Consider the following 27,996-nt stretch of genomic DNA (forward strand, 5'->3'; position numbering starts at 1 on the left):
ACAGGGTGATTTTTTAATTGAAAATCTAACTAGGGAGCCTGGGTGGCTCAGTCACTTAAGCGTCTGCCTTCGGTTCAGGTCATGATCTCAGGGTCCTGGGATCGAGCCCTGCATCGGGCTCCCTGCTCAGCGGGAAGCCTGCTTCTCCCTCTCCCACTCCCCCTGCTTGTGTTCCCTCTCTCTCTGTGTCTCTGTCAAAAAATAAATAAAAATCTTTAAAAAAAAGGCAAAGACAAGAAAAGAAAAGAGAATCTGACTAAGTCTAGCTTAGAGTCCTCTCTGCTACCCTCAGGTGAAAATCTAAGTTCTCTAGTATGACTACTTCACCCTCTGAGCTCCCTCCATACAAAAGCATTTGCACGTCTGCCTTCAGCTCAGGTCATGATCCCAGGGTCCTGGGATTGAGTCCCTGAATCAGGCTTCCTGCTCAGTGTGGAGTCTGTTTCTCCCTCTGCCCCTCCCTCTGCTTGTGCTCTCTCTCTCAAAATAAATAAAATCTTTAAAAAACAAAACAAAAAAACCCAAAAACATTCGCAATCCTCCCAATACATGTTGCTCCGCCTTGTATACTCTTCCTCACCCACCTGTCTTCCCTCACCCCACACATAGCTTTTCCCTAGAACATTCTACTTATACTGAAGTTTCGTTTAGTTGCTCAGCCCAAGCCCTGCTTCTAGGAGAGCCGGCCCAGCCGCGCTCACACACTCACCGCACACCCACAACTGCAGCCACATTTGCTGCCAGGATCCTCCCCTTCTTGGCCACAGCAACTAGGTCAGGGCTGGACCAATGCAGAGGCTAGACCGGGCTTCTCAGGTCCTTTCTCCCAAGAATTTGGAATTGGGAAGCTGAAAGATTCGTTCAAATAGCTCCACTGCTGCACCTTGATGTAATATGGTGATGGAGAAATTCATTTGAATGTGGTTTCCCAAGAATGCAACACAATGACCCTTTCTCTCTCACCAGCCAAGCGAGCTGGCCTCGTATTCCAGAGTGCCCAGCTCTCTTGTCCTGGGCATTAATAATCTTTTCAGGTCCCAGGCACTGAAGGAATGGAGCCATCCCAGAAAAGACTCACCCAGACCTTCACTTTGGTCACAAACTGGTGACCCTGGAGCCAAATCCAACCTGCATACAGGTTTGTTTGCTTCCTGAAGTTTTGTTTGTTTCAATCCTCTATGCAGGTTTTCCTGCTTTATGGCCCTATAGCCGTCCACTTCACTTTTTATTAAGATTTATTTATTTATTTGGCAGAGAGAAAGAGAGCACAAGCAGGGGAGTGGTAGGCAAAGGCAGAGGGAGAGGGAGAAGCAGACTCCCTTGCTGAGCTGGGCGCGTGATGTGAGTCTCGATCCCAGGACCCTGGGGTCATGACCTGAGCCAAAGGCAGACGCTTAACTGACTGAGCCACCCAGGCGCCCCTTGTCCACTTCACTTTCAAATGAGCTACCTGGCTCCTGCAGGCATGAAAGTTTGCAGCCCCCATTTATGCCTATCTAACAGAGAAGCTGGGGCATTGAGGGAAAGAGAAGGGCCAGACAGTATCAATGAGGCCTATTTCCCCATCTTACTCCCCCCCCATGTCTGTGAGATCCTTGAAGCTCACCCATGGGTCTGCCCTATTCACTACCACACTCTCTAGAGCCCAGGGCAGTGCTTTGCACATTGCAGAGGCTCAATAAGGACTAATTGGAAGAGTGAATGAGTGGGGTGCCTGGGTGGCTCAGTTGATTAAGTGTCTGACTTCAGCTCAGGTCATGATCTCGGGGTCCTAGGATTGAGCCCGTGGTGGGCTCCACACTCTGCAGATGGAGTCTGCTTGTCCTCTGCCCCTCCCTCTGCTCTCTCTCTCTCCCAAATAAATAGAATCTTAAAAAAAAAAAAAAAAAAGACTGAATGAGTGATACAGATGTGAAATTGCCCATAAGATTTTACCCTTTAGGGCACCTGGGTGGCTCAGTCGTTAAGTGTCTGCCTTTTTGGCTCAGGTCATGATCCCAGCGTCCTGGGATCAAGTCCCACATCGGGCTCCCTGCTCAGCGCGAAGCCTGCTTCTCCCTCTCCCACTCCCCCTGCTTGTGTTCCTGCTCTCGCTGTCTCTCTCTGTCAAATAAATAAATAAAATCTTTAAAAAAAAAAAAAAAGATTTTACCCTTTACAACTGCTACAATCATGAGCAAATAATTAGCAGAGGTTTTTTTGTTTTGTTTTTTAAAGATTTTATTTATTTATTTGGGAGGGAGAGATAGTGAGAGAGCATGAGCAGGGGCGAGAGGGAGAAGCAGACTCCCCTGCTCAGCAGGGAGCCCAACGTGGGGCTCGATCTCAGGACCCCAGGACCATGACCTGAGCTGAAGGCACTTAACCACTGAGCCACCCAGGTGCCCTAATTAGCAGAGATTAATGTTTGAAATGTACTTCACTGTAATGAAATTCTTTCACATTCATGGTTCATGGTCATTCACCCTCTAAACCCCTCTGGGCAGGGGGATGTTCTGATCCATAAACAAGCAGATGGAGGAGGGGAAGGGACTTGGCCCAGTAACAGCCCAGAGTGGCAGAACCAGGGCTCCAGTTTCTGACTCCAAACCCCGATTCTTCATAGCCTCCACTGCCAGGAACTCTGCCCAGACTCTGCCAGCATCCCAGTGCTGGGGCCCCTTGGGAAAATCTTGTCCCGGTCTCGGGTTCCTGGCTCCTGCTACCAAGGATTCTCCCTCCAGCAGAGGCACAAAGGTAGTGGGGGGCGGGTAAAATGGTTGTAGGACTCAGGAACCATAGTCTGGGTGACCCTGAGCAAGTTACTTAACATGCCTGTGGCTCAGTAACATAGGGTTAAAACATCTCCAGGACTGTTTTGAGGATTAAGAAATGATATATAGCGGGGCGCCTGGGTGGCTCAGGCAGTGAAGTGTCTGCCTCTTGATTTCAGCTCAGGTCATGATCTCAGGGTCATGGGTTCGAGCTCTACGTCAGGTTCCGTGCTCAGTGGGGAGTCTGCTTGTCCCTCTCCCTCTGCTCCTTCCCAACTCGGTGCTCTCTCTCTCTCTCAAATAAGTAAATAAATAAATAAAATCTTAAAGAAAGAAAGAAATGATGTATGGTGATTACCAAGAACAGTGCCTGGCACAGAATTAATAGGCACTCAAAAATGTCTACCCTCGGGGTGCCTGGGTGGCTCAGTCGGTTAAGTGTCTGCCTTTGGCTCAGGTCATGATCCCAGGGTCCTGGGATCGAGCCCCGCATCGGGCTCCCTGCTCCGCGGGAAGCCTGCATCTCTCTCCCACTCCCCCTGCTTGTGTTCCTGCTCTCGCTCTCTCTCTCTCTGTCAAATAAATATATAAAATCTTTAAAAAAAAAAAATGTCTACCCTCACCCCTACCCCTCTGCACCTCCACTTGGCGTCTGTGTCCCTTGCTCAGTCAGGAGACTGCTCATTCTGACCTAGCTTATTCTCTTGGACCTATACTACTGGCCTGCTCTTCTCTGGCAGAGCTGATGTCTTAAACTTTAATGTGCTTAAGGATCACCTGGAGCTCCTGTGAAAATGCAGTTTCTAATTCAGTAGGTTCTGGTGGGCCTGAGACTGTGTTTCTAACCAGCTCCCAGGTATGCTAATGCTCCGAGGGAGCCGGACGTGGGGCTCGATCCCAAGACCCCAGGATCATGACCTGAGCCAAAGGCAGCCACTTAACTGCTTAACTCCGAGGACCACGTGGGGAGAAGCAGGGCCCTCGAGTTCAGGGCTGCCAGATCTTCCGTTCATCCCTGTTCCCGCGTGCAGAGTCTCTGCCCTACTTGGATCCGTCACCCCTGGGCATAGCCTGTCCTGCTAACTGGACTCCCTGTAGTGGCTATGCACTGTCCGGACGCACGCCCCATGGTGCCTGCCAGATGTTCCTCCCTGACCTCGCTCTGCGTTGCTCCTATGGCTCTCTGGGACCGGAAAGGGACAAGAGATGAGGCTAACAGCGGCAGCACACCTCAAGCAGCAGCCAAGCCAGCTGGCAAGGCAGGCCAGCAGAGTCCTGGGGTGCGGGCTGGGGGCCGGGGTGGCAATGCCGGTCATCTCACCTTCCCACTCTCGTGGTACACGAACAGGTTCCTGACGTGGCCCTCTCTCCTGTAGGTGATCTGCAGCCCATGGGGGTTCCCTATCTTCTCTGTCTCAAAGGTGGCGTTCAAGTCCTTGATGCTGATGACAGCTTTGGGGCCTTTACCCTGAAAGAGAGGACGCGGGTGACTTCTCTCCACCTTCACCCAGGCCTTAATACACACGGATAACCAATTTGTAACTTTCCATGGCTTTTAAATGTTCCTGCTCTAATATCGAGATGCACCGATGTTCTACTGCTCTCCTGTGTTTTGGCCATCCCGCCATTTCCACTTGATCAGATTGGCTTCTCGGAGCTGGGAGGTAGTTTGAAAAGGCCTGAACTTAGGACTTTTCAAAACTTTTTAGCCACAGAACTTTTTCGGAAGCAAATCATCTATGGAAGCCAAACAAATGAAATAAAGCAGATAAAGGGTGCCTGGGTGGCTCAGTCGTTAAGCGTCTGCCTTCAGCTCAGGTCACATTCCCAGAGTCCTAGGATCGAGTCCCACATTGGGCTCCCTGCTCAGCGGGAAGCCTGCTTCTCCCTCTCCCACTCCCCCTGCTTGTGTTCCTTCTCTCGCTGCGTCTCTCTCTGTCAAATAAAATAAAATCTTTTAAAAAAGTAAAAAGTAAGTAAAACAGATAAACAGATAAAAGCAGGTATGGGAGTCTTGGGGAGTTCCCTCCCACACTCTACTCTGTCTGGAACACGGGTTAAGCACTAACCAATACTAAGCAAGGAAGGGAAAAGAGTGTTTTCCTTTGTAATTGATAAGAGAGAAAAATGGTACAAACACTCTAGACCTGGATCAGCCATTAACCACATGTAGCTATTTAAATTAAAATTTAATAAAAATGAAACTTGAGTTCCTTGGGGCACACCTGGCTGGCTCAGTCAGTAGAGCATGCGACTCTTAATCTCAGGATCATGAATTCAAGCCCCACAGTGGGTGTGGAGCTTAGTTTAAAAAAAAGATTATAGAAAAATAAAAATAAAACTTCAGTTCCTTATGCTTAGCCCCATTTCAAGTGCTCAAGTAGCCACTTGGGGCTAGGGTATCGGACAGGGCAGACATAGAACATTTCCATCACTGAACAAAGTTCTATTAGATAGTTATCTCTAGAGGGAAATTTGATCATACTTATTAAAATGTTGAATTTTTTTTTGAAGATTTTATTTATTTATTTGACAGAGAGATAGCACAAGTAGGCAGAGTGGCAGGCAGAGGGAGAGGGAGAAGCAGGCTCTCTGCTGAGCAGGGAGCTGGACGTGGGGCTCGATCCTAAGACCCCAGGATCATGATCTGAGCTGAAGGCAGCCGTTTAACCGACTGAGCCACCCAGGCACCCCTAAAACATTGACTATTTTGCCTTGACTCACAGTTTCACATCTGCAAACCTATCCCAAGGAAGTAACTGCATTACTGTGCAAACATGTGTGTCAAAAGATATTTGTTGTTGTGTTTTTTAGAATAATAGTAGTAGTAGTAGAAGGAAAAGGAGAAGAAGGGGAGAAGGAGGAGGAGGAGGGGGAAGAGAAACCATTACATATATAATATATAACTAATAATATATAACTACTATATATATGTATATATATGTAACTACTATATATATGTGTGTGTGTGTGTATATATATATATATATATATCAGGGATAATGGGTTAAATAAACAAATCATGGTATATCCATACAGTGAAATACCACAGAATTTTTTATAGGATAATTTAGATCAGTGTTATTTATATGAAAAAATATCCATGATATCCATGGGTAGAAATACCAAGTCCCAGGGGCACCTGGGCGGCTCAGTCGTTAAGCGTCTGCCTTTGGCTCGGGTCATGATCCCGGGGTCCTGGGATCGAGCCCCGTGTCAGGTTCCCCACTCAGCGGGAGTCTGCTTCTCCCTCTCCCACTCCCCCTGCTTGTGTTCCCTGTCGCCCTGTCTCTCTCTCTGTCAAATAAATAAATAAAATCTTAAAAAAAGAAAAAAAGAAAAAAACACCAACCATTAAAAAAAAGAAAGAAAGAAAAAAAGAAATACCAAGTCCTAGAACAGGATGTATAGTAGGAACCTACTAATACAAAAAATTATACATACGTACATGCAAAAGTATATATAAATTCCTCTATACATGTATATATACATATATATATAATGTATGTCAATTTGAACATGCATAAAAATATAGACATGTTTACACTAATACTCCTCTTTTTTTTTTTTAAGATTTTTTTTTAAATTTATTTATCAGAGAGAGAGAGACAGAGGCAGGCAGAGGGAGAAGCAGGCCCCTTGCTGAGCAAGGAGCCCGATGTGGGACTCGATCCCAGGACCCTGGGACCATGACCTGAGCCGAAGGCAGACGCCCAACCGACTGAGCCACCCAGGCGTCCTACACTAATACTCCTCTTGAAAGACTACTGGAAGACTTTCCTTTTTAAATAATTACTATGAGAGGGGCACCTGGGTGGCTCAGTCGGTTAAGTGTCTGCCTTCGGCTCAGGTCATGGTCCCAGGGTCCTGGGATCGAGCCCCGCATCGGGCTCCCTGCTCGGCGGGAAGCCTGCTTCTCCCTCTCCCATTCCCCCTGCTTGTGTTCCCTCTCTTGCTGTGTCTCTCTGTCAAATAAATAAATAAAATCTTAAAAAAAAAAGAAAAAAAATATTTACTATGAGAAATACTAAAAGCACACAAAAAAGAGTACCTAATTTTGTCAATATTCTTCCTTTTTCTAAAAGAAATATAATTGGGGCGCCTGGGTGGCTCAGTCGTTAAGCGTCTGCCTTCGGCTCAGGTCATGGTCCCAGGGTCCTGGGATGGAGCCCCGCATCGTACTCCCTGCCCCACGGGAAACCTGCTTCTCCCTCTCCCACTCCCCCTGCTTGTGTTCCCTCTCTTGCTGTGTCTCTCTCTGTCAAATAAATAAATCTTTAAAAAAATAAAAAATAAAAAAATAAATAAAAGAAATATAATTTTAGGGGCATCTGGGTGGCTCAGATGGTTAAGCGTCTACCTGCAGCTCGGGTCATGATCTCAGGGTCATGGGATCAAGTCCCACGTCGGGCTCCCAGCTCAGCAGGGAGTCTGCTTCTCCCTCTCCCTCTGCTGCTCCCCCTGCTTGTGTGCTCTCTCTCTCTCTCTAATGAATAAATAAAATCTTAAAAAAAAAAGAAATATGATTTTACTAATAAAGGCAAAATCCCTTTCACCACTATTCTTTCTATCCCATTCCCTGTACTCCCCCCAGGCGATCACTGTCTTGAGTCTGATGTTTATTCTTCTAGCTCACTTTTTACACTTATATACACATATACATATCTATGAACAATATATAGTATTGATTTCTGTGGTTTTCATTTACATAAATGGTATCATACTATATGTATTATTGCTTTTGTCACTCAACATTATATTTGTGAGTTCTGTTCATGTTGAGATATACCAACCTAGTTTGCTCTTGTGAATGACACACCAAAAGTTATCAGTCTATTTTCCTGTTTACAGATATTGAGATTATTTCTGATTTTTTGCGATCAGAAGTGACACTGCAGTCGGCCTGTGTCCCTGGTACACATATGTGAGCATTTCTCAAGGTCACAGTATATATTTAGGAATGGAATTGCTAGATCACAGGGATATACATCTTCGACGTACTGGAAACTGCCAAATTATTCTGCTGAATGGCTCTCCATAGCGGCTGTACCAATATCTATTTTAATACTGAATACTGAATAACATAAATGAATAACACACTTAATCACAGAGGAGTTCCCCTTTTCCTATGTCCTCACCAACACTTGACTGGCAGATTTAAATTTTTTGCCAATATGATGGGTATGAAATTGAATGTCATTGTTAATTTTCATTTAATCAACTTTCTTGAGGTATAATTTATAAATTTGTAATATTTTGTAATGTAATAAATATAAATTTGTAATATAAATTATAAATTTATAATTTATAAATTTGACAAAAGGCTATACCCATGGGAGCATCACCACAATCAAGGTATAGACCATCACTGGGGCGCCTGGGTGTCTCGGTTAAGCTTCTGACTCTTAGTTTCAGCTCAGGTCATGATCTCAGGGTCGTGGGATCAAGCCCGGCATTGGGCTCTGCACTCAGCGCAGAGTCTGCTTCTCCCTCTGCTCCTGCCCCCACTTACTCTCTCTCTTTCTCTTAAATAACTAAATAACTAAATAAAATCTTATATATATAAAAAAAAGACTATTACCTCAAGAGTTTCCTCAGGCCTCTTGGCAGTCAGTTTCCACCCCACCCCAACCATAGACACTTATCTCCTTTCTATTGATACAAAGTGTTTTTGCCTGTTCTAGAACTTTGCATTCAAATGGAATTATATAGTACATGCTCTCGTATAAGGCTTCCTTTGCTTAGAATAATTTATTTGACAGAGAGATAGCACATTATTTTTTTTAAAGATTTATCTTTTTTTAAAAGATTTTGTTTATTTATTTGACAGAGAGAGACACAGCAAGAGAGGGAACACAAGCAGGGGGAGGGGGAGAGGGAGAAGCAGGCTTCCCACGGAGCGTCTTAACGCTTAACGACTGAGCCACCCCAGCGCCACCCAGAATAATTTATTTTAGATTCATCTACATTATTGCATTTATTAGTAGTTTGTCCCTTTTTATTGCTGAGTAATATTCATTCTGTGGATATACTACAATTTGTTCATTCAGCTGTGGATGGACATTTGGGTTCTTTCCACATTTTGGTGGGGTTTTTTTATGAATTAAGCATCTATGAACATTCGCATACAAATATTTTTGTGGACAGATGTTTTTGTTTCTTCTCAGTAAATACCTAGGAGTGGAATGGCTGGGTTATACGGTTAAGTGTATATCTACCTTTATTAAAAACTACCAAATGGTTTTCCCAAGTGGTTGTATCACTTTACAATCCCACCAAGTAACATATGGGAGTTCTAGTTCCTCCACATCCTTTACATGGAGTTGTTAGCCTTTTTAATTCCAGCCATTCTGGTGCAGTATATCCCATATGGCTTTAATTTGCATTTCCCTGACTGCCAGAGAGATTGGGGCATCTCTTCTTATATTTATCTTTATCTTATATTTATCAGGCATTTTGGTTTCCTTTTCTGTGAACTGCCAGTCTATTTTCTTTGCCTATTTTTCCAATGGATTGTCTTTTTCTTTTTGCTTTGTAGAGTTCTTAAGAAAACGTGTTCTGGGTATTACTATTTTATTATGTTGAGATGAGTCTCACTTTCTTTATACTTACTTTTCTGTATTACCAAAAAAAAATTTTTTTTAAAGATTTTTAAAATTTATTTGACAGAGAAAGACACAGCGAGAGAGGGAACACAAGCAGGGGGAGTGGGAGAGAGAGAAGCAGGCTTCCCGCCCGAGCAGGAAGCCTGATGTGGGACTCGATCCCAGGACCCTGGGACCATGACCTGAACCGAAGGCAAACGCTTAATGACTGAGCCCCCCAGGCGCCCTGTATTACCCATAAATTTAACATAAAAATGAATTACCTTTACAATTTTAAAAAAGTTCCCTCTTGGGAAAGAAATTAAAAAATAACAAAAGCCACTCATTCTGATTTTAGACTGAACTGGCTTAGGATTGAGAAACAGATTGACCTTGGCTAACCAAGGATGAGACTCTCCTAGAGGCCAACTCATAGTGGCTGTGGGGGTGCCCCGTCTGCTCCTAACTCTGCGGCAGCCCTTTCTCTGCCTGCCTCTTGGACAGAGAAGAAATCCCTAATTCTTACTTGGAGGGGTAATACTCTTCACCCCCCACCATTTTTCACTTGGCCCCAGGCTGCAGTCACACTGGACAGCCCTGCTAGCATTGCTCTGGTCTATCTAGGAAAGCAACAGGGGAAATCAATCAATCAATCAGTCAGTCAGTCAGTCAGTCAGTCAGTCTACGTGTAGGAAATGGAGTCAGGCGATGTCTAACATGCTCAGAGCTGGTCCTTTTCTGACTTTGTTGGCCGCTCCTTCACATTTTATGCTGGAAACTTCTCATTTTTTTTCTGCCCTCAGAATACTGGAATGTCTCAGGGCTCAGCATGGTAAATAACCTCCAAAGATGGTCCTTACCAATTCCCTCCCTCCCAGTATGCACACACCATGATACCCATAACGAGGGGGAGTCTATATCTGCTTCCCTTGAATATGGCTGCTTGAGTTGCTTTGATCAACAGAAGGTAGTTCCTGACCTCATGTTGAAGAGGCCAAGCAGCATCTCCCTTTGCTTAGGGGAGGCCAGCTGCCATGCTACAAAGAAGCTCAAGCCAGACTCCTGAATACAGAACAAGCACACGGAGTACCAGAGCCTCCCTGGAGAACCCAAGGCAGCAGACTTGAGTGAAGGCTTCCTGGGCGCTCTCGGCCAGCCCAACCACCAGCTCAGTGCGGCAGGGCCAGTGACCTGGCTGATGCCACAGGGAGTACATTGCAGCAGCCAAGGCCTGCCCAAATTCCTGACCCCCATGATTGAGAGAAATGATAAATTGATGTTTTAAGCCACTAAGTTGTATGGTGGTTTGTCATTGAGCAACAAGTAATGAAAACCCTTGGTCCTAGGATTTCTGCTTTCACTCCTTTTAGGAGGTGACAACCTCCCCATGACAACATGGACCTCCTGCACCCATCCCCAGAAGAGAAGAGGAAGCACAAGGAGCAGCACCTGGTGCGGAGCCCCAACACCTACTTCATGGACGTGAAGTGCCCAGCGTGCTACAAAATCCCCATGGTCCTTAGCCATGCACAAATGGTGATTTTGTGTCCTAGCTGTTCCACTGTCCTCTGCCAGGCCACAGGAAGAAAAGCAAGCTTACAGAGGATGCTCCTTCAGACAGGAGCAGCACTAAAAGCACCCTGAATCAAGATGAGTGGGAAACAGGGGTGCCCGGGGGGCTCAGTTCGTTAAGCATCTGCCTTCAGCTCAGGTCATGATCCCAGGGTCCTGGGATTGAGCCCCGCATTGGGCTCCCTGCTCAGCGGGAAGTCTGCTTCTCCCTCTCCCTCTGTGCACTCTCTCTCTCTCTCAAATCAGTCAATCAAGCAATCAATCTTAAAAAAAAAAAAAAAAAAAAAAGATGAGTGGGAAACTATCCCAATAAACACACTTTGGATACAAAAAAAAAAAAACCCTAAAACAAAACATCTTTTCTCATCTACCCACACTCCCCACCCAGGTGATCCCAGCCAGTCCCATCGTTAAACCAGTCTCAATGCTGACAACTCTACCTCCAAACTCTCCCCAGACCTCCACACTCACATATCCAACTGCCTTCTCAATCTTTCCACCTGGATGACTAATAAGCATCTCAAACCAAAAGGGCTCTTAATCATCCCTTCAGGGAGCCAAGTCTTTGCCATCTCAGTAAATGGCAAATCTGTCATTCTAGTTTCATAGGGCAAAAAGCTGGGACCTATCCTTGATTCTTCTTACTTTCACACCCCACGGCCAATCCAAAATCTGACCACCTCTAACCACCTCCTTCACCACCATCCTGGTGTAATTCACCATTATTCCTCACTTGATCATTTTTATTGACTATTTTTATGTGTTTTAAGTAAACTCTACCCAATGTGGGGCTCAAACTCATGACTCTGAGATCAAGAGTCATGTGCTCTACTGACTAAGGCAGCCAGGCACCCTGATTCCTCACTTAATTATTGCAATAGCTTCCTAACTGCTTTCTCTCCTTCCACTCTTGCCCCCTCCCTGGCCCACCCTGACCCCAGTAGCAGCCAGGGTGCTCCTTTAAAAGTTTAAGTTGGGCATTTGGCCAGCTACAAAATCCCCATGGTCCTTAGCCATGCAGTAGAGCATATGACTCTTGATCTTGGATTTGTGGGTTTGAGACCCATGTTGGGTGTAGAGATTACTTAAAAATCTTTTAAAAAAATAAATAAAAAGAGCCATAGTAATGGTCCCTGATGCAAGTAGGAGTAAGAGGACAGAAGAAATTGTCTGCACAAAATGTTCATCCATCACAAGACTTAGATTCCCAAAATGTAAAAAGCTTAAATCAAATTATATCACTTCTCTGCTCAAAACCTTCCTGTGGCTTCTCATCTCAGAGTAAAATCCAAAAAGCCTACATTTCTTTGTAAATCATGTATCTAATATGGCCTTATATCTAGAATATATAAAGAATGATGAAAACTCAATAATAAAAAGCCAACTAAACTAATTAAAATATGAGAAAAGGATCTGAACAGACATTTCTCCAAAGAAGCTATATAAGTGGCCAATAAGCACATGAAAAGATGCTCCACATCATTAGCCATCAAGGAAATGAAAATCAGAATCACAACCAGATACTACCTCATATCCACCAAGATGGTTATAATCAACAAGACAGATGACAGCAAGTGTTGGTGAGGATGTGGAGCAATTAGAACCTTCACACATTGCTGGTGGGAACATTAGATGGTGCAGGACTTTGAAAAACAGTGTGGCAGTTCCTCTAAAACAGTGTTACAGTTCCTCTGTAAATACAGAGTTACCATACGACCCAGCAATTCCGCTCCTAGGTATAACCCCAAGAAGAGTGGAAACATGTCCGCATGAAAACCTGTACACCAATGTTCATAGCAGCATCATTCATACTTGCCCAAAAGTGGAAATAACTCAAATGTCCATCAACTAAGTGAACAGATGAACTGTCCACACAGTGGACCAGTACTTGGCAATAAAAAGAAGTACTAATACATGCTATATGAACAAATCTTAAACACATATGCAAAATGAAAGAGGTCTGTTACAAAGGACCACATGGTCCATGTACTTGAGGTGTCCATAATAGGCAAACCTACAGAGACAGACAGTAGATCAGTGGTGTTCTGGGGTTGGGGAGTATGGTGGGTAGAGGATAAGGGCTAATGGGTGTGGGATTTCTTTGGGGGCTTACGAAAATGTTCTAAAATTGATTGTGGTGACAGTTATGCAACTCTGTGAGTATACTAAAAACCATTAATTGTCTGCTTTAAATGGGTGAATTGTATGATATGTGAATTTATATCTTTTTTAAAGATTTATTTATTTTAGAGAAAGAGAGAGAGAAAGCACAAGCAGTGGGGGAGGAGCAGAGGGAGATGGAGAGAGAGAATCTGGAGCAGACTCCCTGGTATGCACAGAGCCCGATGCCATGTGGGCTGGACACAGGGCTCGATCCCACCACCCTGAGATCAAGACCTGAGCTGAGATCAAGAGTCCCACACTTAACTGACTGAGCCACCCAGGCATCCCTGTGAATTTATATCTTGATAAAACTGTTTCAAAAAAAAAAATATTGAGTCTTACTAGGCCCTACAAGGTCCTTACCTATGTGAGTTCATCTCCTTCCATCCTTTTCTTTGCTCCTTCTGCACAGGTCACTTTGGCTTCCTTGATCCACCAACCCCTCCCAGCTCAGGCCAGGGCTGTGGCTTATGGTTGAGTAGTTTGTGCACTAAACAAAAAGTCCCTGGATGAGGGTGTAAGTGAGAACTGCAATCTAGGCTTCTGCTTGTCTAGACCTGGGCCCCAGAGCTACACCATCTCAGAGGGGTCATTTTCTAACAGACACACAGGTGTAATGTGCCAGTCAGGACCATGTTCACGTTCCCTCTACTTCTTCTACTCTGCCCCCACATACGCACATGACTTGCTTACTTTTTTTTTTTTAAGATTTTATTTATTTATTTTAGGTGGGGAGGGGCAGATAGAGAAGGGAGAGAGAGAGAAACCCAAGCAGACTCCACACTGAGTCCGGACCCTGATGCAGGGCTCGATCCCATGACCCCAAGATCATGACCTGAGCCGAAACTAAGAGCCAGATGCTTAACCGACTGAGCAATCCAGGCACCCCTGACTTGCTCACTTTTATTCATTTCCCTGCTCCAATGTCATCAGAGGGGCCTTCCCTGACCCCTGTGTGATATCAGCCCCATCATCCTCTAACTCTTCACCTGCTTTTATTTCTCTTCACAGAACCTACTATACCTCATCTATCATATATTGATGTACGTTTTGGTTACCACCTGTCTCCTTCCACTAGAATGAAAGCCCCATGAGGACAGGAGCTTCGTTTCATTTATTGCTGTAGCTCCAGTGTCTACAGGAATGTCTAGGATATGGTAGGCGCTCAATAAATAATTTCTTGTGGGGCGCCTGGGTGGCTCAGTCGGTTAAGCGTCTGCCTTCGGCTCAGGTCACAATCCTGGAGTCTGGGATCGAACCCCACGCTGGGCTCCCTGCTCAGCGGAGAGTCTGCTTCTCCTTCTCCTGCTGCCCCTCCCCCTGCTTCTTCTCTCTCTCTCTCTCGCTCAAATAAATAAATAAAATCTTTTAAATAAATACATAAATAAATAATTTCTTGAGTGCATGAATAAATGCAGTGGTCATCCAGGGCTTATTCATGGACCAGTCTAAGCTGATTCTAGGTGAAGAGAAGGTGTGTTTTCTGTGTTTTCTGTGGACTGGATTGATTGCCTGACTGTGGAAAAGTAACCATGCGGTGTTGAACACTCAGTGGCTGAGATTATCCAGAAGACATGGCACCATTGATTCCAATGTGACCTCAGTGGGGTGCGGGCCAGCGCTCAGGGAGGGACCCCTTGCTGGTCTGGTCTCTTACCTCCTCTTTAGTATAGTACTTCAGGAGGCCTTCTTTTGCCAGGAGGACAAACTTCCTTCTCAGGAACTGTGCATTGTCCCTTCCCCGCTTCCACAGGAACCCTTCTCGGGTACCTTAGCCGCCAAGGAAGAGAAAGAGGGAACACGCACATCCTTAAGATGAACAAGCAGTTTGCAAACCTCGTAGGGTCTCAAGGGTAGAGTGAACGCTCCACCCAGTGCTAAAATATCTTAAATCTAACTTAGCTATGTCAGCTGCAGCATGTAGGGTTCTGTCTGGGGCCAAATTTGCAAAGTCTCATGATTTCGGTTGGGCTCTCCCTAACTTCCTTCTTTGGCTATCTCATAAGAAGACCTACTAAACCCTTAAGAAGGCTAAGTCCTGAGAAACTGGATGATTCTGAAAGACGCCCGTATGGTGCTGCCCAATGTCACGTAGACATCGACCTAATGAAAGCCCTCAGAGGGCGGAAATGATGAGTGACCTCTAGGTACCTGCTAGTTGAAGAGCACCGTGTGCTCCCCGTAGGTAGGGGCGCTAAGCTCTGGCCGTCACCGGTTCTCACAGTGGTTCTGGACGCTTTGCCCTCCAGGTCAGTGTGAGCTTGGACTCAGAGCAGCTGGCAGACACTACCACGGGTCAAGGGCCAGCCATGAGGTTATGCCCCACACAAAGGTGGGAAGGGAGGCGGGAATCCCTCCCATGTTCCTAACCAAGCCGTGTGCCACACCAGGGGCCACACTCACCAAGAGCAGGGGTGCCTTTTTCTAACTGTTCAGCTTGGCAAGTGAGTCTTCCTACAACTTTATACTAAGACTCTGTACGCACGTGTGGCCCTGTGGGGACCAGAGATAAAAATACTTCTTGACCACTCAGACCATAAAACTCCACCAGCTGACGTGCTGCTGTTTCCGAGGCAGAGGAACCCACACCCTGGCCTCTGTGGCCAGAGTGAGGCCGGCAGGTATCTCCTGCCTGGGCCCTCTTCCTAATACTCAGGCACTTTATTGTCTAGAATTCATTAGAACATAGACCTCAAAAGATGATGGACATAACCTTACCTGGGGGTGAGATGGATTTCCCATCAGCCATAAATTCCTGTCTTTCATACTTAGCTCGAATCCACTGTTCCTTTAACACCCTAAAAAGAGAGAACCTTTCGTCAACTGCATCTGAGGCATCCCCTTCCCACGGGGTGGGGGCATCACAGCAACTACCTGCTCATACCACCCAGCACTGCTCAGCCTTGGAACCGTTACATTCGGAGCTAATTCTCTGTTGGGGGAAGGGGAAGAATCCTGTGTTCTGTAGGATGCTTAGCAGCATCTCTGGCCTCTATCCTCTAATGCCAGTAGTACCCCCTCCCTCGTTATGACACCCCAAAATGTCTTCAGATATTACCAGTGTCTCCTGGGGAAAAATATCGCCCCCCAAGGGGCTATATGAAAACTACTGGGCTATTCCAACACCAGCCCAGCCCTCTAGGTCAACCAGCTCCCCTGGACCATCTACACTGCCACCTCCCACTGCATGCTCAGGAGCTGAAGCCAGGAGGGTCCATGAGCCTCTGCCTTTGGCTTGCCCATAAAATCTGGGCCTGCTACACTGGACAGAGCAGTGATCTTGGGGTCCAACCACCCAGGACCTGGTCCGCCTCTCCTATTTATCCACCGTGTGACCAGCAGCAAGTTACTTAACTCCTCTGAACTTGGGGAATATGTCAATGATATACCTACCTTCCCTTCGGGGTTGTTGAGGGGTTCAAATATATATAAAAGGGCCTAATACCATGATCAGCCCATAGTAGGAGTTTAATGTTAGCCTAATCAGATATTGTCACATGACCCGTGCAGAAAACTTATTTCAATTGTTTGGTTCCCTCTTGGCTTTTCCAGGTAAATGTTCCAAGGTTTATGTGACCTTACCCCAAAGCCACAAGGAATGACCCAGAAGTGGGCACCTGGCCTGAACTGGCTAAGCAGAGCTCTGCCCTGAGCTATCAGAGCAAAAGGAGCAAAACCAAGAGAGGGATGGATTGGAAGCCCTCTCACTGCCAAGCTGGGAGCTGGAGCCCAGGATCTGGAGTCAGGGACCCCAAGTGGCCTTGCTCCCAGCTACATGAAAGAAGCCTGGCCCACAGGAAGGGGCAGGAATGAGAACCAGACAGAGAGTGTGAGAGGCCCCATAGCGTTTGTGCCCCTGGCTCGTCCTTCCTGAGAGTAGCTCCACCTCTGTCCCTCCTACGGTCTGATCCCCAGAACCCACAAAATCCGCTCGGGCCTAAGCTGGGTTAAACTGCGTTTCTGTAATCAGGAGTCCTACCTAATGCACAGCCCTCACCCCCAGCACACTGAGGAGAGTCACCAAGCCCGCCGTGGAACCCCGAGCCACAGGATCAGAGCTGGGAGACGGGGTGGAGACTGAGGCCCCAGTCCTGGTCCTGGAGGTGGGGAATTTAGAGGTCTTTTAGAATTACAGGGAGGAGGCCATTAGTGTTCCACTACAAGGGGGTAAGGTGTGGGGCTGTGGTTGGAGTTGTGCAAGTAGTGTCTGGAATGCCGGCAGAAAGCCCACCACAGAGTAGGTGTTCACCAAATGCCTGTTCCGTTCCCCTTGCAGCAAGGGGCCGAGGAGCTGCAACAGTGAGGCAAGGGGAGCCGGACCCTCTGAGTTAAGCCTGGCACCTCCCTCAGCTGGGCCAGGGACCAGGCAGCACTCCGAAGGTGACACTGAGAAGTGGACTAAAACATTTTACATAAAATTATCTCATTTAGGGCACCTGGGTGGCTCAGTCGGTTTAGCGTCTGCCTTCGGCTCAGGTCATGATCCCAGGGTCCTGGGATCGAGTCCCGCATTGGGCTCCCTGCTCTGTGGGGAGCCTGCTTCTCCCTCTCCTCTCCACTTGTGCTTTCTCTCTCACTATCTCTGTCTCTCTCTCTCAAATAAATAAAATCTAAAAAAAAAAAAAATTAAAAAAAATAATAAAATTATCTCATTTAATCTCTACCACCATGCCATGATGTAGGCAGCATTAACTACATTTCAGAGATGAGGAAGCCACGGTTCAGACAAGTTTGGTAACTTGTCCACTTTCTCACAGCCAGAGAGTGGTAGAGTCAGGAAACAATACTGGGGTCCTCTGAGTAGAAAGCTGTGCCCCCCACCCCACCACTCCACACTGCATTAGCAGCCCCTGAGTTGTTTAACTACTGGGAAATGGCAGGGTACTAGGTACAGTTGTATAGTTTGTGCACTGTCCAGAAGCTTTCTGCTGAGGCTAGAGGACAATGGGGGCTGAAATGCAGCCTGCTTCCAGAAAGCCCTAGCCACCCCGCCCCCGTCATGGGTCATAACCTGCCCAGAGGGTGTACCTTCTTCCCGTTTGTATCAGAGTGGTGGCTGGGGTGGGGGGGGGCGGTGCTGTCTAGCAGCCCTGGCAGTGAGGCTGAGTCCCTGGAAGGAAGGCTAAGCCTCAGGCAGTCAGTCCTGCAGAGGCTGGGCTCACTAGGTACGAGGGTCACACTGACCCCTCACATCCAGGGGACCTGAAATCTCCTGTTGCTTCACAGCTTCCCCCCACTTTTATTAGATTTCCCCAGGGCCCTGGTGTCAGATGGGCTAGTCAGTCCCGGTTCTGTCTCTTTGAGCCTCAGGTATGTCATCTATATCGTGGGGACTGTGGCAGTGTTATCTCAGAGTTGTTGAGAGAATTAAACACATTAATGCACACAAGCATATAGCACAGGGCCTGGTACATAGGTAAAGTTCCATAAATATTAGTAGCTGCTATTATTTTTATGGTGATTATTCAGGGATCTAGGGCCAGACAGCTGCTTTGGAGCTATGCTGAGTTCAAGTGGGACAGCCTGGGGCACAACACTCCCTAGGAAGTAGCTGAAACACATCTGTTCTACTAAAATACCAGGGCTCCTCTCCTCTATCGAGTTAGCCACCACCAGGAGGCTATGAGAACATCAGAGGCAAAGGGGCGGATCATAAAGAAAATGCCCTGTGTCACAGCGGTGGAAACTGAGTCCCAGAGAGGGGAAGTGATAATCCAAGCGATAAAGGTAGAGGGGGGAACGAGGCCAGGTCTAAGTGTTCTCCATGACAGAACCAAACCAAACGTCTTTCCGGGTCCACCAGGTGCATGTAAAAGACCACCAGAGACAAAGGCACCAGAGATGGAGTAGGGGTAGGGGAGGTGAGACCAAGAAATCACCCACTCACAGGCAGTCGTTGGCCTGGGGGACATAGTAGAAAGCAGGGACTCTGGCTTCGTACTTGGCCTTCACACGGAGGTTCCCGTTGTGGGTCATAAACTGCAAGACAACAGCAACTTGGGGTATTATTAGAACTTGAAAAAATGTGAAATGAAACCATGTGTCTACCCAGAAGGCCACTCTTCCCAGTGGCTCCTAGGCTGAGTCAGGAGACACTCCTACTGGAGTTTGACATGTCCTGTTGGGCTTGGTTATCCATGCTGCTGGGAAGCCCCAACCCGGGACAATGAGGTGCTACAGCAACCATAACTCATGTAGGCAGAGCACATTACAGTCCTTACCCATTAGCTCATTCCATCCCCTCGACAATTTTAATATTACCATCCCCATTCTAGAGGTGAGGAAACAGGCTCAGAGAGGTTAGGTGACTTACCCAAGGTGACACAGCTAGAAAGTGAGGAGCTGGGACTTGAACCCAGACCTAACTCCAAAACTCATGTTCTTTCTCCCACCCCCTCCCCAGATGGCCAGGACCACCAGCAGCTACGTGCAGGAGACAGACATAGCTGGAGGATGGAAGAAGTTGGAACTGGCCCCCTTGAGTAGGTAGGTCAGGATGATCACTGGGGCCCTATGAACACCTGACAGACCCAGAGGCAGATATGCCAAGAGTGGCCCTGGCCAACAGTTAGCACTGAGGAATAGAGGTGGCCTATCTGGGGTGAGGGCACATGTGGGAAGAAATATCAGGTTTTTAATTTACATCCCCTGAGCAGAGTGAACCCCATTCTCCCCCACCCCCAGGACTCTAGACTGACTCAGGATTTGCATGGGCTTTGGATCCCAACAGAGCAGATTTCACATCCCAGCTGTGCCACTGATTCACTGAGTGACCCTTGGGCAGTACTGAACCCCCCCCACCCCCGAGCTTCAGGGATTTCAACTGCAAAAATGATGAAAGTATAATGGGGGGGTTATAAGGGGCAAAGAAACAACCTTCAGGTCTATGTGCTGGTTTACTGGCTTCCTGTCTTTCTCCTACACTAGAATATAAGCTCCACATGGGCAGGGACTCTATCCTATTCACTGCTCTTTCCTAATACCCAGCACATAGTAGGCTTACAGTAACTACGTGTCCAACGAATAAAGCATCTAGCACAGTGCCTGACACAGAGTGGACACTCAGTGAACACGGGCCTGCTTCTCCAGTAGTCCTTGAAGTCCTCAGCCAACCAGCACAATTTAGAACAGCTTGCTCTCTGAAGGTTTTCTGGCCAAAATGGTATTATCATCCAGGCTGAAGGTGTCCTCCATCTCTGTAGATCAGGAGAGCAAAACGGTGCCCTTCCTGGCTGGGACGGGGTGGGATGGGGTAGGAGGGGTGGGGTGGGGGGATGGGGTGGGGGGTGGGTGCTGGAAGGGGGACCCTAGACCATGAATTAGTATATTTCGGTTCCAGTCCAGGACTTCAGCTAATGATAACAGCAGTGTTACTTGACTACTTACTTTGTACTTGCATTGAGCCTACATTTAATCCTTACAGCAGCCACTCCAAGGGGTAGTGGGATCCTTACACAGAAGTGGAAACTGAGGGAAATAACAAGCTCTCAGGGCCTTGCAGTAAGCAAGGGCCTTGCACTCAGGGTCTCTGTGTAAGCAGGGACTCTAATAGGCTGTGCTTTCTCTTGCTAGTTACTGTTCCGCTCTGGAACTCAGTTTCCTCCCCTACAGAAGAATGGGGCCACTGGCCCACCGCCTCCACCCTGGCTCTGCTGTTTCGAGGCTCTCCAGTGCCCCCCCTCACTACCTCCACAGTACTGTCGTCCCAGAAGTCAAGTCTCACGGATTTAATTTTGCTGATGTCTGGGAAGTTGCGGTGGACACCGGAGCAGTTCAGACAGATGAAAATGCCCAGCTTGTAGGAGGCCCAGTCAGGATCTAGGGGCGAGAGGGCAGAAGGGGAGTTGGATGGAGAGCTCGGCACCGAGACCAGGGCTGGGCTGGGGGTGCTGGAGAGGCAGGGCTCGGCCGTTGGGATTCCTGGGGCCCTGCCCAGCGCTGCCGTGTTAGGAAGCCCTTTTCTCTCGGTCCCCCCACCTTGGGTGAGCTAAGATACCAGCATGCAGCCTTCTAGTCAGCCCACGGCCAAGGCACGGAGGCTACCAGGATGATCTTGGAAGGAGTCTAGGGATGGGGCGAGCGGCTGAGGCGAGCGCAAAGTGGAAGTGACGAGACTCCGGGGAACTGAGAGGAGAGCGCGGAGGAAGGGGCCGGCACCGCGGCGCCTGGCTGGGGAGTTGCAGGTGGGGAAGTCGGCGCGCTGCGGAGCAGGAACTTGGGAGGACCCCAGGGGCGTCCGGGAGCTGGAAAGGGAGCACGGGAGCTGGGAAGGGAGCACGGGACCTTCAGGGGCCCGGGGTCTGGGACCCCTCGTGTGGGGGATGTTTGGGTCCGTGGGCGTGGGAGGTGGCTGGGTCCGGAGTGAAGATGTTAAGGACCGAGGTCCGGGTAGGTGGGGTGTCTGGCGGGGCAGGTGAACAAGATGGTCAAGGCATCCGGGTCCGGGGTCTAGCGTCGGGGTCCAAGGATATGGAAGGGTCCGGGTCCAGAGTGGGGAGGTCACGGGGCCTGGGGTTCGGGTGGGCGCGGCAGCCGCTGTGGAGAGCGCGAGACGGACGTTCGCGGTCTGGATGGGCGGGGGCCTGGGTGCGAAGGTGTCAGAAGGGTCACGCCCGGGTCCCGCGGGGGCCCGGGACCGGTCCTGGGCTGGAAGGAGGAGAGGAGGTCGGCGGGCAGGGGTCCTGCTCCCGGCCGCCGTACCCTTACCCGCCGCCCCGCAGTCGGCGCAGTGCGCGTTGCCGGTGCCCGCCGCCTGCAGCAGCTCCAGCAGCCGCTTCTTGTTGCGCTCGCGGTCGCCCATGGCCGGCCCGGCGGGCTCAGCGGGGCTCAGCCCAGCCGCCGCCGGGGCGCTGAGCTCGCGCGGGCAGGTGGAGAGCGACGCAGCTCCGCCGCCTCCCGCGCGCCAGCCCGGCCCCTCGGCCCTTCCGCCCCGCCCCCGGCGCGTGCCTGCCGCCCCCGCTCCCGCCGCTCGGCCCCCTAGTGGGGCCGGCCCCGCGGGGAGGGACCCGAGCTGGCTGGGAGTCACTGGCGCTGGCCCGAGAGCAGACCCCGGGCGGCCGCTTGCTAGTTTCGGGACTGTAGACAACCCAGTCAGCTTCTCTGGCCTCAGTTTCCACTTCTGCAAAAGGCAAATAAGGACAGGTTTGCGTCTCTGGGCTGCTTGGAAAATTAGACGGGATCTAACCTCCGTGAAAGCGTTCTACTGATGTAGCGCTTACATCTACTTAGAGACGTTCCGATGCTACCTCCCCAGGAAACCCTCCTTAATATCCAGCCTCGATCAATCTCTCTAGCTTCTGGTCCTGCTAGAACCCTGTTACAGGATCCGTCCCTCTCTTTGGTCCCGAGCACTATCTACGTTGCATCACAGTTGTTTATATATTTATGTTAATCCCTCTCCCACCTCCAACACACACAGGGCCACTCTAAATAGTTTGATGTCAGTAGCTTTATTTCCGTATCCCACATAACTCCTAGAAACAGCACCTGCACATTTTTTGAAGCCAAATAAATAGTTGCATGACTGTGTTCACCAGGAAGTGTGGTTTCACCACCGTGGCCTCCACTAGGCACTTTTATCTGTTAAGTTCCATCACTGTCAGGTGTGGGCAGGGCTTAGGTGGTCCTGAAGCTGGGGTCTCCCTCCACCATCCCTGTCCCTCCTCAATCCCTTTCTCTGTGGTCCCTGGGTGCCTGGTAAGGCACAGCCTGCACACACTTGCCTCCCCCGCTGTAGGTAAACAGCTGTCTGTCCTATGCATATAGCTTTATGCACAAGGATGTTAGATTTCCATCCTGATAATTGCAGCTGAAGTTCTAGCCCACCTGCCTGTATCCCCAGTTCCATATACATGCATGCATACATGTGAATACATAGGGCAGCATGGTATAATGGAATGAATCCAAGAATACAGGGTTTGAATCTTGGCTCCACCACTTACTAGCTACTTGGCCTTGGGCAAATTCCTTCATTTCTCAGAGCCTTGTACTCCTCACCTGTTAAAATGCGATTTGGGAAGATCCACTGAATAAGGTCATTGAGATGTGCCGGTACGTGCGTGGCACACAAAATCCTCAGAACACGGTGGCTCCCTTGCTTTCCCTGCCCCTCTGGTCAGCTCATGGGACCGTCATTTGGAATGCTGTGTATCATTTCCCATCTTCCACAGGGTGGAGGAGGTCAAGCCTCCGGGCCTGGGAGGAGGGGGACGTTAGTTACCAAAAATAACCGGCCAGGAGAGTCTGGACTGAGGCGGGTGAGACCTAGCCCAGCGGCAGCTCCAGAGGAACCAGAGAGAGCCCAGAGGAGGTCAGAGGGCATGGGGCTGGTGACCAAACAGGCTGAAAGATGATTCATTTCCTCTGCTTTAGATGAAAAAAAGAGACAGAAATAAATCTCCCAGGAGACACATGGGAAAGGCGAAGAGGGGGAAGTAAGGGGGGGCAAAGAGGGGACAGGGCAAGGATGTCATTTCTCTGCTGCCCACTGCCAAGACCCCCAGCCTTCCTGGCTCATGCACCTTTGTCCCGCTCTCCTCTGGCACGTCGGAGGTCCCACAAAAGCCAACCCCAGCAAAAATGTATCTCCTTCATGGTGAGGAGCCAGAGGTTGAGAGATTCTTTTAGTTTGCCCTCTTTCTGTCCTTATTTCTGGAGGTTTCCATTTACAGAATTCCAAGCCTTAAGGTGGAATTTCAGGCATCCTCAGAGACTAAATAAATACATAAATAAGAATAAAAGGTACTATTGTATTTTGTTTGTAATGGGTTTCTTTCTTTCTCTGGGGGAGGCCAGGGTGATAATGCTAATTAACAATTATTGACTGTTTTACAGAGAGTTTCACACCACTTGATCACATTTGAGTTCCCTAACTGCCCTCTGAGGGCAGCATGCTATCCTCAGAGGAGTGAAGTTACCCAAGGTCAAGGAGCCAAAATGCGTGGAACAGGGGTCTAAATCCAGGTCTCCTGGTGTCCACCAGCCCCAGGTTATGTCACCAAATCCCACAGGACAAGCTTGCCCTCCCTTTCGTCCCCCCCTTCCTGGATGTTTTTCTCACTTCTTAAAAACTGTGGTAAAAGCTCTATAACGTAAAATTGGCCCTTTTAACCATTTTATTTATTTATTTATTTATTCATTTGAGAGAGAGAGAGAGAGCGAGCGAGCACAAGCAGGGAGAGAGGAAGAAGCAGAGTTCCTGCTGAGCAGGGAGCCCGAGGTGCGGCTCGATTCCAGGACCTAGAGATCATGATCCCAGCCGAAGGCAGACACCCAACCATCTGAGCCACCCAGGCCCCCTGCTTTTAATCATTTTTAAGTGTACAATTCAGTGGCATTAATTACATTCACGATGTCATGCAACCATCACCACTATCTGTTTCCACAACTTTTTCATCACCACAAACAGAAACTCTACAGCCCAGTCGTGGGTATTGGACATGATCGGCGTTCAGCTCAGGTCTGTGTTCAGGAACCAGAAGCTGCTCCTAAGGGAAGAAGAGCCCTGGGCCAAAGGCTGTCATGACTGGGATCAGGGGCCAGGCTATGAAGGGAAGGGTGGGCCGAGGAAGCCTTCTTCATGAGCTTAGTCTGTACAGCAGCTGCAGGGGTGAGGGGGCAGTTCAGGCCCTGGGACAGAGTGTCCTCTGTAAATAAAGCTCCCAGGGTCCCTCCAAGCACAAACATCCAGCCCTGCTCTCAGGGTCACTGTCTGTTGAGCTGAACCCAGCCACCCCAGGGCTGGAAGAAAGCTTTCAACCACATTCCCAGCGCTGGACTTGGCTCAAGATCCCTGGAGAATAGATCACAATCCCTTTGAAAATTTAAATAATTATGTTTACTAGATTATTTTTTTAAACTATAGTTACAGGAAATTTGGAAAATACAATAAAGAAGAAAGAAAACACCACCCACAATTATGACCATCATTTATTCAGGGATTGCTGTATTTCAGGCATTATTCCATTTTATCTTAAATACAACCCTGAAGTATAAACTAATTTTATGCCCATTTTACAGATGAGGCAACTGAGACCCTGGGAGAGAATTTAAGTACATTTGTCCCAGGTTACACAACTGAGATGATGCATCCTGGATGATATGTAGTCTGGAGCTGGGATTCGAACCCAAGTTTGCCTTGGGCCCCTTTCATCAATATATTAGGTTGATGGTATGAAGTTGACTTACAAAAATAGTAATGTCATGCAGTTCAACCTAGTATTATTCTTTTAATAGCCCTACCACCGGGTTGTTTTTTTTTAAGATTTATTTATTTATTTTTGAAAGAGAGCACACGTGCAAGCAGGAGGAGGGGCAGAGGGAGAAGGAAAGAGAAAGAATCTTTAAGCAGACTCCCCCGTAAGTGTGGAGCCTGATGCAGGGCTCGATCCCAGGACCCTGAGATCATGACCTGAGCCGAAATCAAGAGTCAGCACTTAACCCACTGAGCCACCTAAGTGCCCCTCTACTACCAGTCTTTATTAACTTTTTCCTAAATTTTCTTCTGGCCATTTTTTTTTTTTTAAGATTTTATTTATTTATTTGAGAGAGAGAGTGAGAGAGAGAGAGAGAGAGCACAAGAGGGGGGAGTGGGAGAGGGAGAAGCAGACTCCCTGCTGAGTAGGGAGCCCGATGTGGGACTCGATCCAGGGACTCCAGGATCATGACCTGAGCCAAAGGCAGTCGCTTAACCAACTGAGCCACCCAGGCACCCCTGGCCATTTTTATATATATTTTATATCCCTGGGATCATATTTTACAATTTTATGTCCTTTTTTCTTTTACTTTCTTTACATAATGCCTCTTATCATATTGTTATAGGTGCTTCATGACATCATTTTAATAGCTACATGATAGTCCATGAGATATGTATATTTCCTTGTTATCGACATAGATTGTGACTGATTTTTTGCTGTTATACATAATGCTGTAATGAGTATCTTTGTGCCCAAAGCCATTCCCCTCTTTAATGCTAGTATTTTCAAGTGCCTGCATCTCCTGTAATTGCTCACTGGTTTCCTGGTCTCCCTTAATCACCTAAGCTTCATGAGGGGCAAGGTCAGGTCAGTTGTATCCTCTGTTGTATCCCAGTATCTGCCTGCTGTGTAGCAGGGATTCGAAAAATATTTGCAAGATAAACAAAGAAATAAATATGGGTAAAAAATAATAAACAATAAAGCGAGAGGACTTGGGATCACGAAAGTGTTTTCCTTTTGAAGGAAAATAACAGGCAGGCATGTGAAACAGCGGAAAATCAAGCGGCCAGGCAAAAGAATCTGATCAAGCTTACCTATTTCTTTGTATATTCAATATTACTTTGTCTTTGATAGGAAGCAGCTAAGAGCCCAGAGGGACTCCCCACTGCAATGCTACCAAAGTGTTTGCTCCTTCACTCATTAAATATTTATGGGGCATACACTATGTGTCAGACACTGTTATGGGTACTAGGGATATATAGCTGTAAACAAAGCAAAGGGTCCTGCCTTTGTGCAGCTTACCTTCAAGTGGGAAAGACAGAAAATGAACAGAGAAACAAATATACCTATATACAATATGGTACCAGAGTGATAAATGCTGTAAAGAAACACAGAGTAAGGGGATAGAGAGGGATAGAAGATGCTATTTTGATAGGGACGTCAAGGAGACCCTCTCTGAGGAGGTGATATTGAAGCAAAGATCTGAAGGAAGGGGTTGAGCCAATGACACACCTATCTGAAAAAAAGAGTGTCCTAGGAAAAAGAGTGGCCTAGCAAGTGCAAAGGCCCTGGGGTGGTAACATGCTTGGGGGGTGCTTTGTCCATCTCCTTTGAGCACAGAGCTGTCCAACCCCATGCTGTTGTGCCTTGCTCAAGCTGCTTCCTCTCCTACTGCAGCCCCCTCCTCCTCTACCCCACCCTCTTGCCCAGCCCCCACTGTTCTAGCAAACTCCTGCCTCTATGCCCAAATTCAAATCTTACTTCTTACTTCTTACAGTTTGCCCTATCTCCTTTACCTATTTTCTCACAATGTTCATATTTCTGTTACAATAATCATCACATGGTACTATGATTTTTTAAATCTATTTTGTTCCAGTTACCAGTGATCTTGTTATAAGCAGATTGTCCTATCCGTCTTTTTTTTTTTTTTAAAGATTTTTTATTTATTCATTTGTCAGAGAGAGAGAGAGAGAGAGCGAGAGAGCACAGCAGAGGGAGAAGTAGGCTCCCTGCTGAGCATGGAGCCCGATGCGGGACTCGATCCCAGGACCCTGGGATCATGACCTGAGCCGAAGGCAGACGCTTAACCGACTAAGCCACCCAGGTGTCCCTGTCCTATCCGTCTTTATATTCTTGGTGACTAGCAAGTGCCGGGCCCAAAAAATGTTGATCTATTTATGTGAAATGTCCAGGACAGGCAAACCCATAAAGACAGGAAGCAGATTCCTGGTTGCCAGGGGCTGGGGGGGGGGGGGGGGGGGAGAGCCAGAGAGTGACTGCTAAATGGGTACAAGGTTTCCTTTTAGGGTGTTGGAAATGTTCTGGAACTAGATAGTGGTGATGGTTGCACAACACTGTGAATGTACTAAATACCACTGAATTGTACACTTTGGTTAAAATGGGGTGCCTGGGTGGCTCAGTCAGTTAAGCATCTGACTCTTGATCTCAACTCAGGTCTCAATCGCAGGGGAATAAAATGGTTAAAATGGTGATTTTTGTTGTTGTTGTTGTTATGTGAATTTTCCCACACATACCCCTAAAAAATGTTGGTTGAATTGGGTGGAGTTGAGAGCCCCTTTATTACAGGCAATCTGGCGTGTGGGCTTTGCATTCTGAATAAAATGTAAGAAGTTGAAGCATCCAGTTGTGACATCTGAAGAACCAGAAAATAAGTCCCGAATGAACACACGATAATTAGGTGTTTACATTTAAACATTAAAATAATAAACA

The 27,996-nt window shown here is 47.7% G+C and overlaps 1 protein-coding gene and 1 pseudogene across 2 annotated transcripts in view; one reads left to right on the forward strand and one right to left on the reverse strand.

Moving 5' to 3' along the window:
- The window catches only part of ADAP2 (ArfGAP with dual PH domains 2), a 30,141-nt gene extending 8,186 nt beyond the window's left edge, over positions 1-21,955 (reverse strand). For both annotated transcript variants that reach the window (XM_032429072.1, XM_032429071.1), the window contains exons 1-6: positions 21,779-21,955; positions 20,760-20,890; positions 18,960-19,051; positions 15,791-15,870; positions 14,730-14,842; positions 4,075-4,221 (exon numbers count right to left, since the gene is read on the reverse strand). In XM_032429072.1, coding sequence (XP_032284963.1) covers positions 4,075-4,221; positions 14,730-14,842; positions 15,791-15,870; positions 18,960-19,051; positions 20,760-20,890; positions 21,779-21,872 — 657 coding nt within the window. In that variant the 5' untranslated portion in view covers positions 21,873-21,955. The remainder of the gene's footprint in view (positions 1-4,074; positions 4,222-14,729; positions 14,843-15,790; positions 15,871-18,959; positions 19,052-20,759; positions 20,891-21,778) is intronic.
- On the forward strand, positions 10,704-10,970 carry LOC116647583 (annotated as a pseudogene).
- Positions 21,956-27,996: the final 6,041 nt, after the last annotated feature.

This window comes from Phoca vitulina, unplaced genomic scaffold (genome assembly GCF_004348235.1).
Source record: "Phoca vitulina isolate PV1807 unplaced genomic scaffold, GSC_HSeal_1.0 scaffold40, whole genome shotgun sequence".
Classification (NCBI taxonomy): Eukaryota; Metazoa; Chordata; class Mammalia; order Carnivora; family Phocidae; genus Phoca; species Phoca vitulina.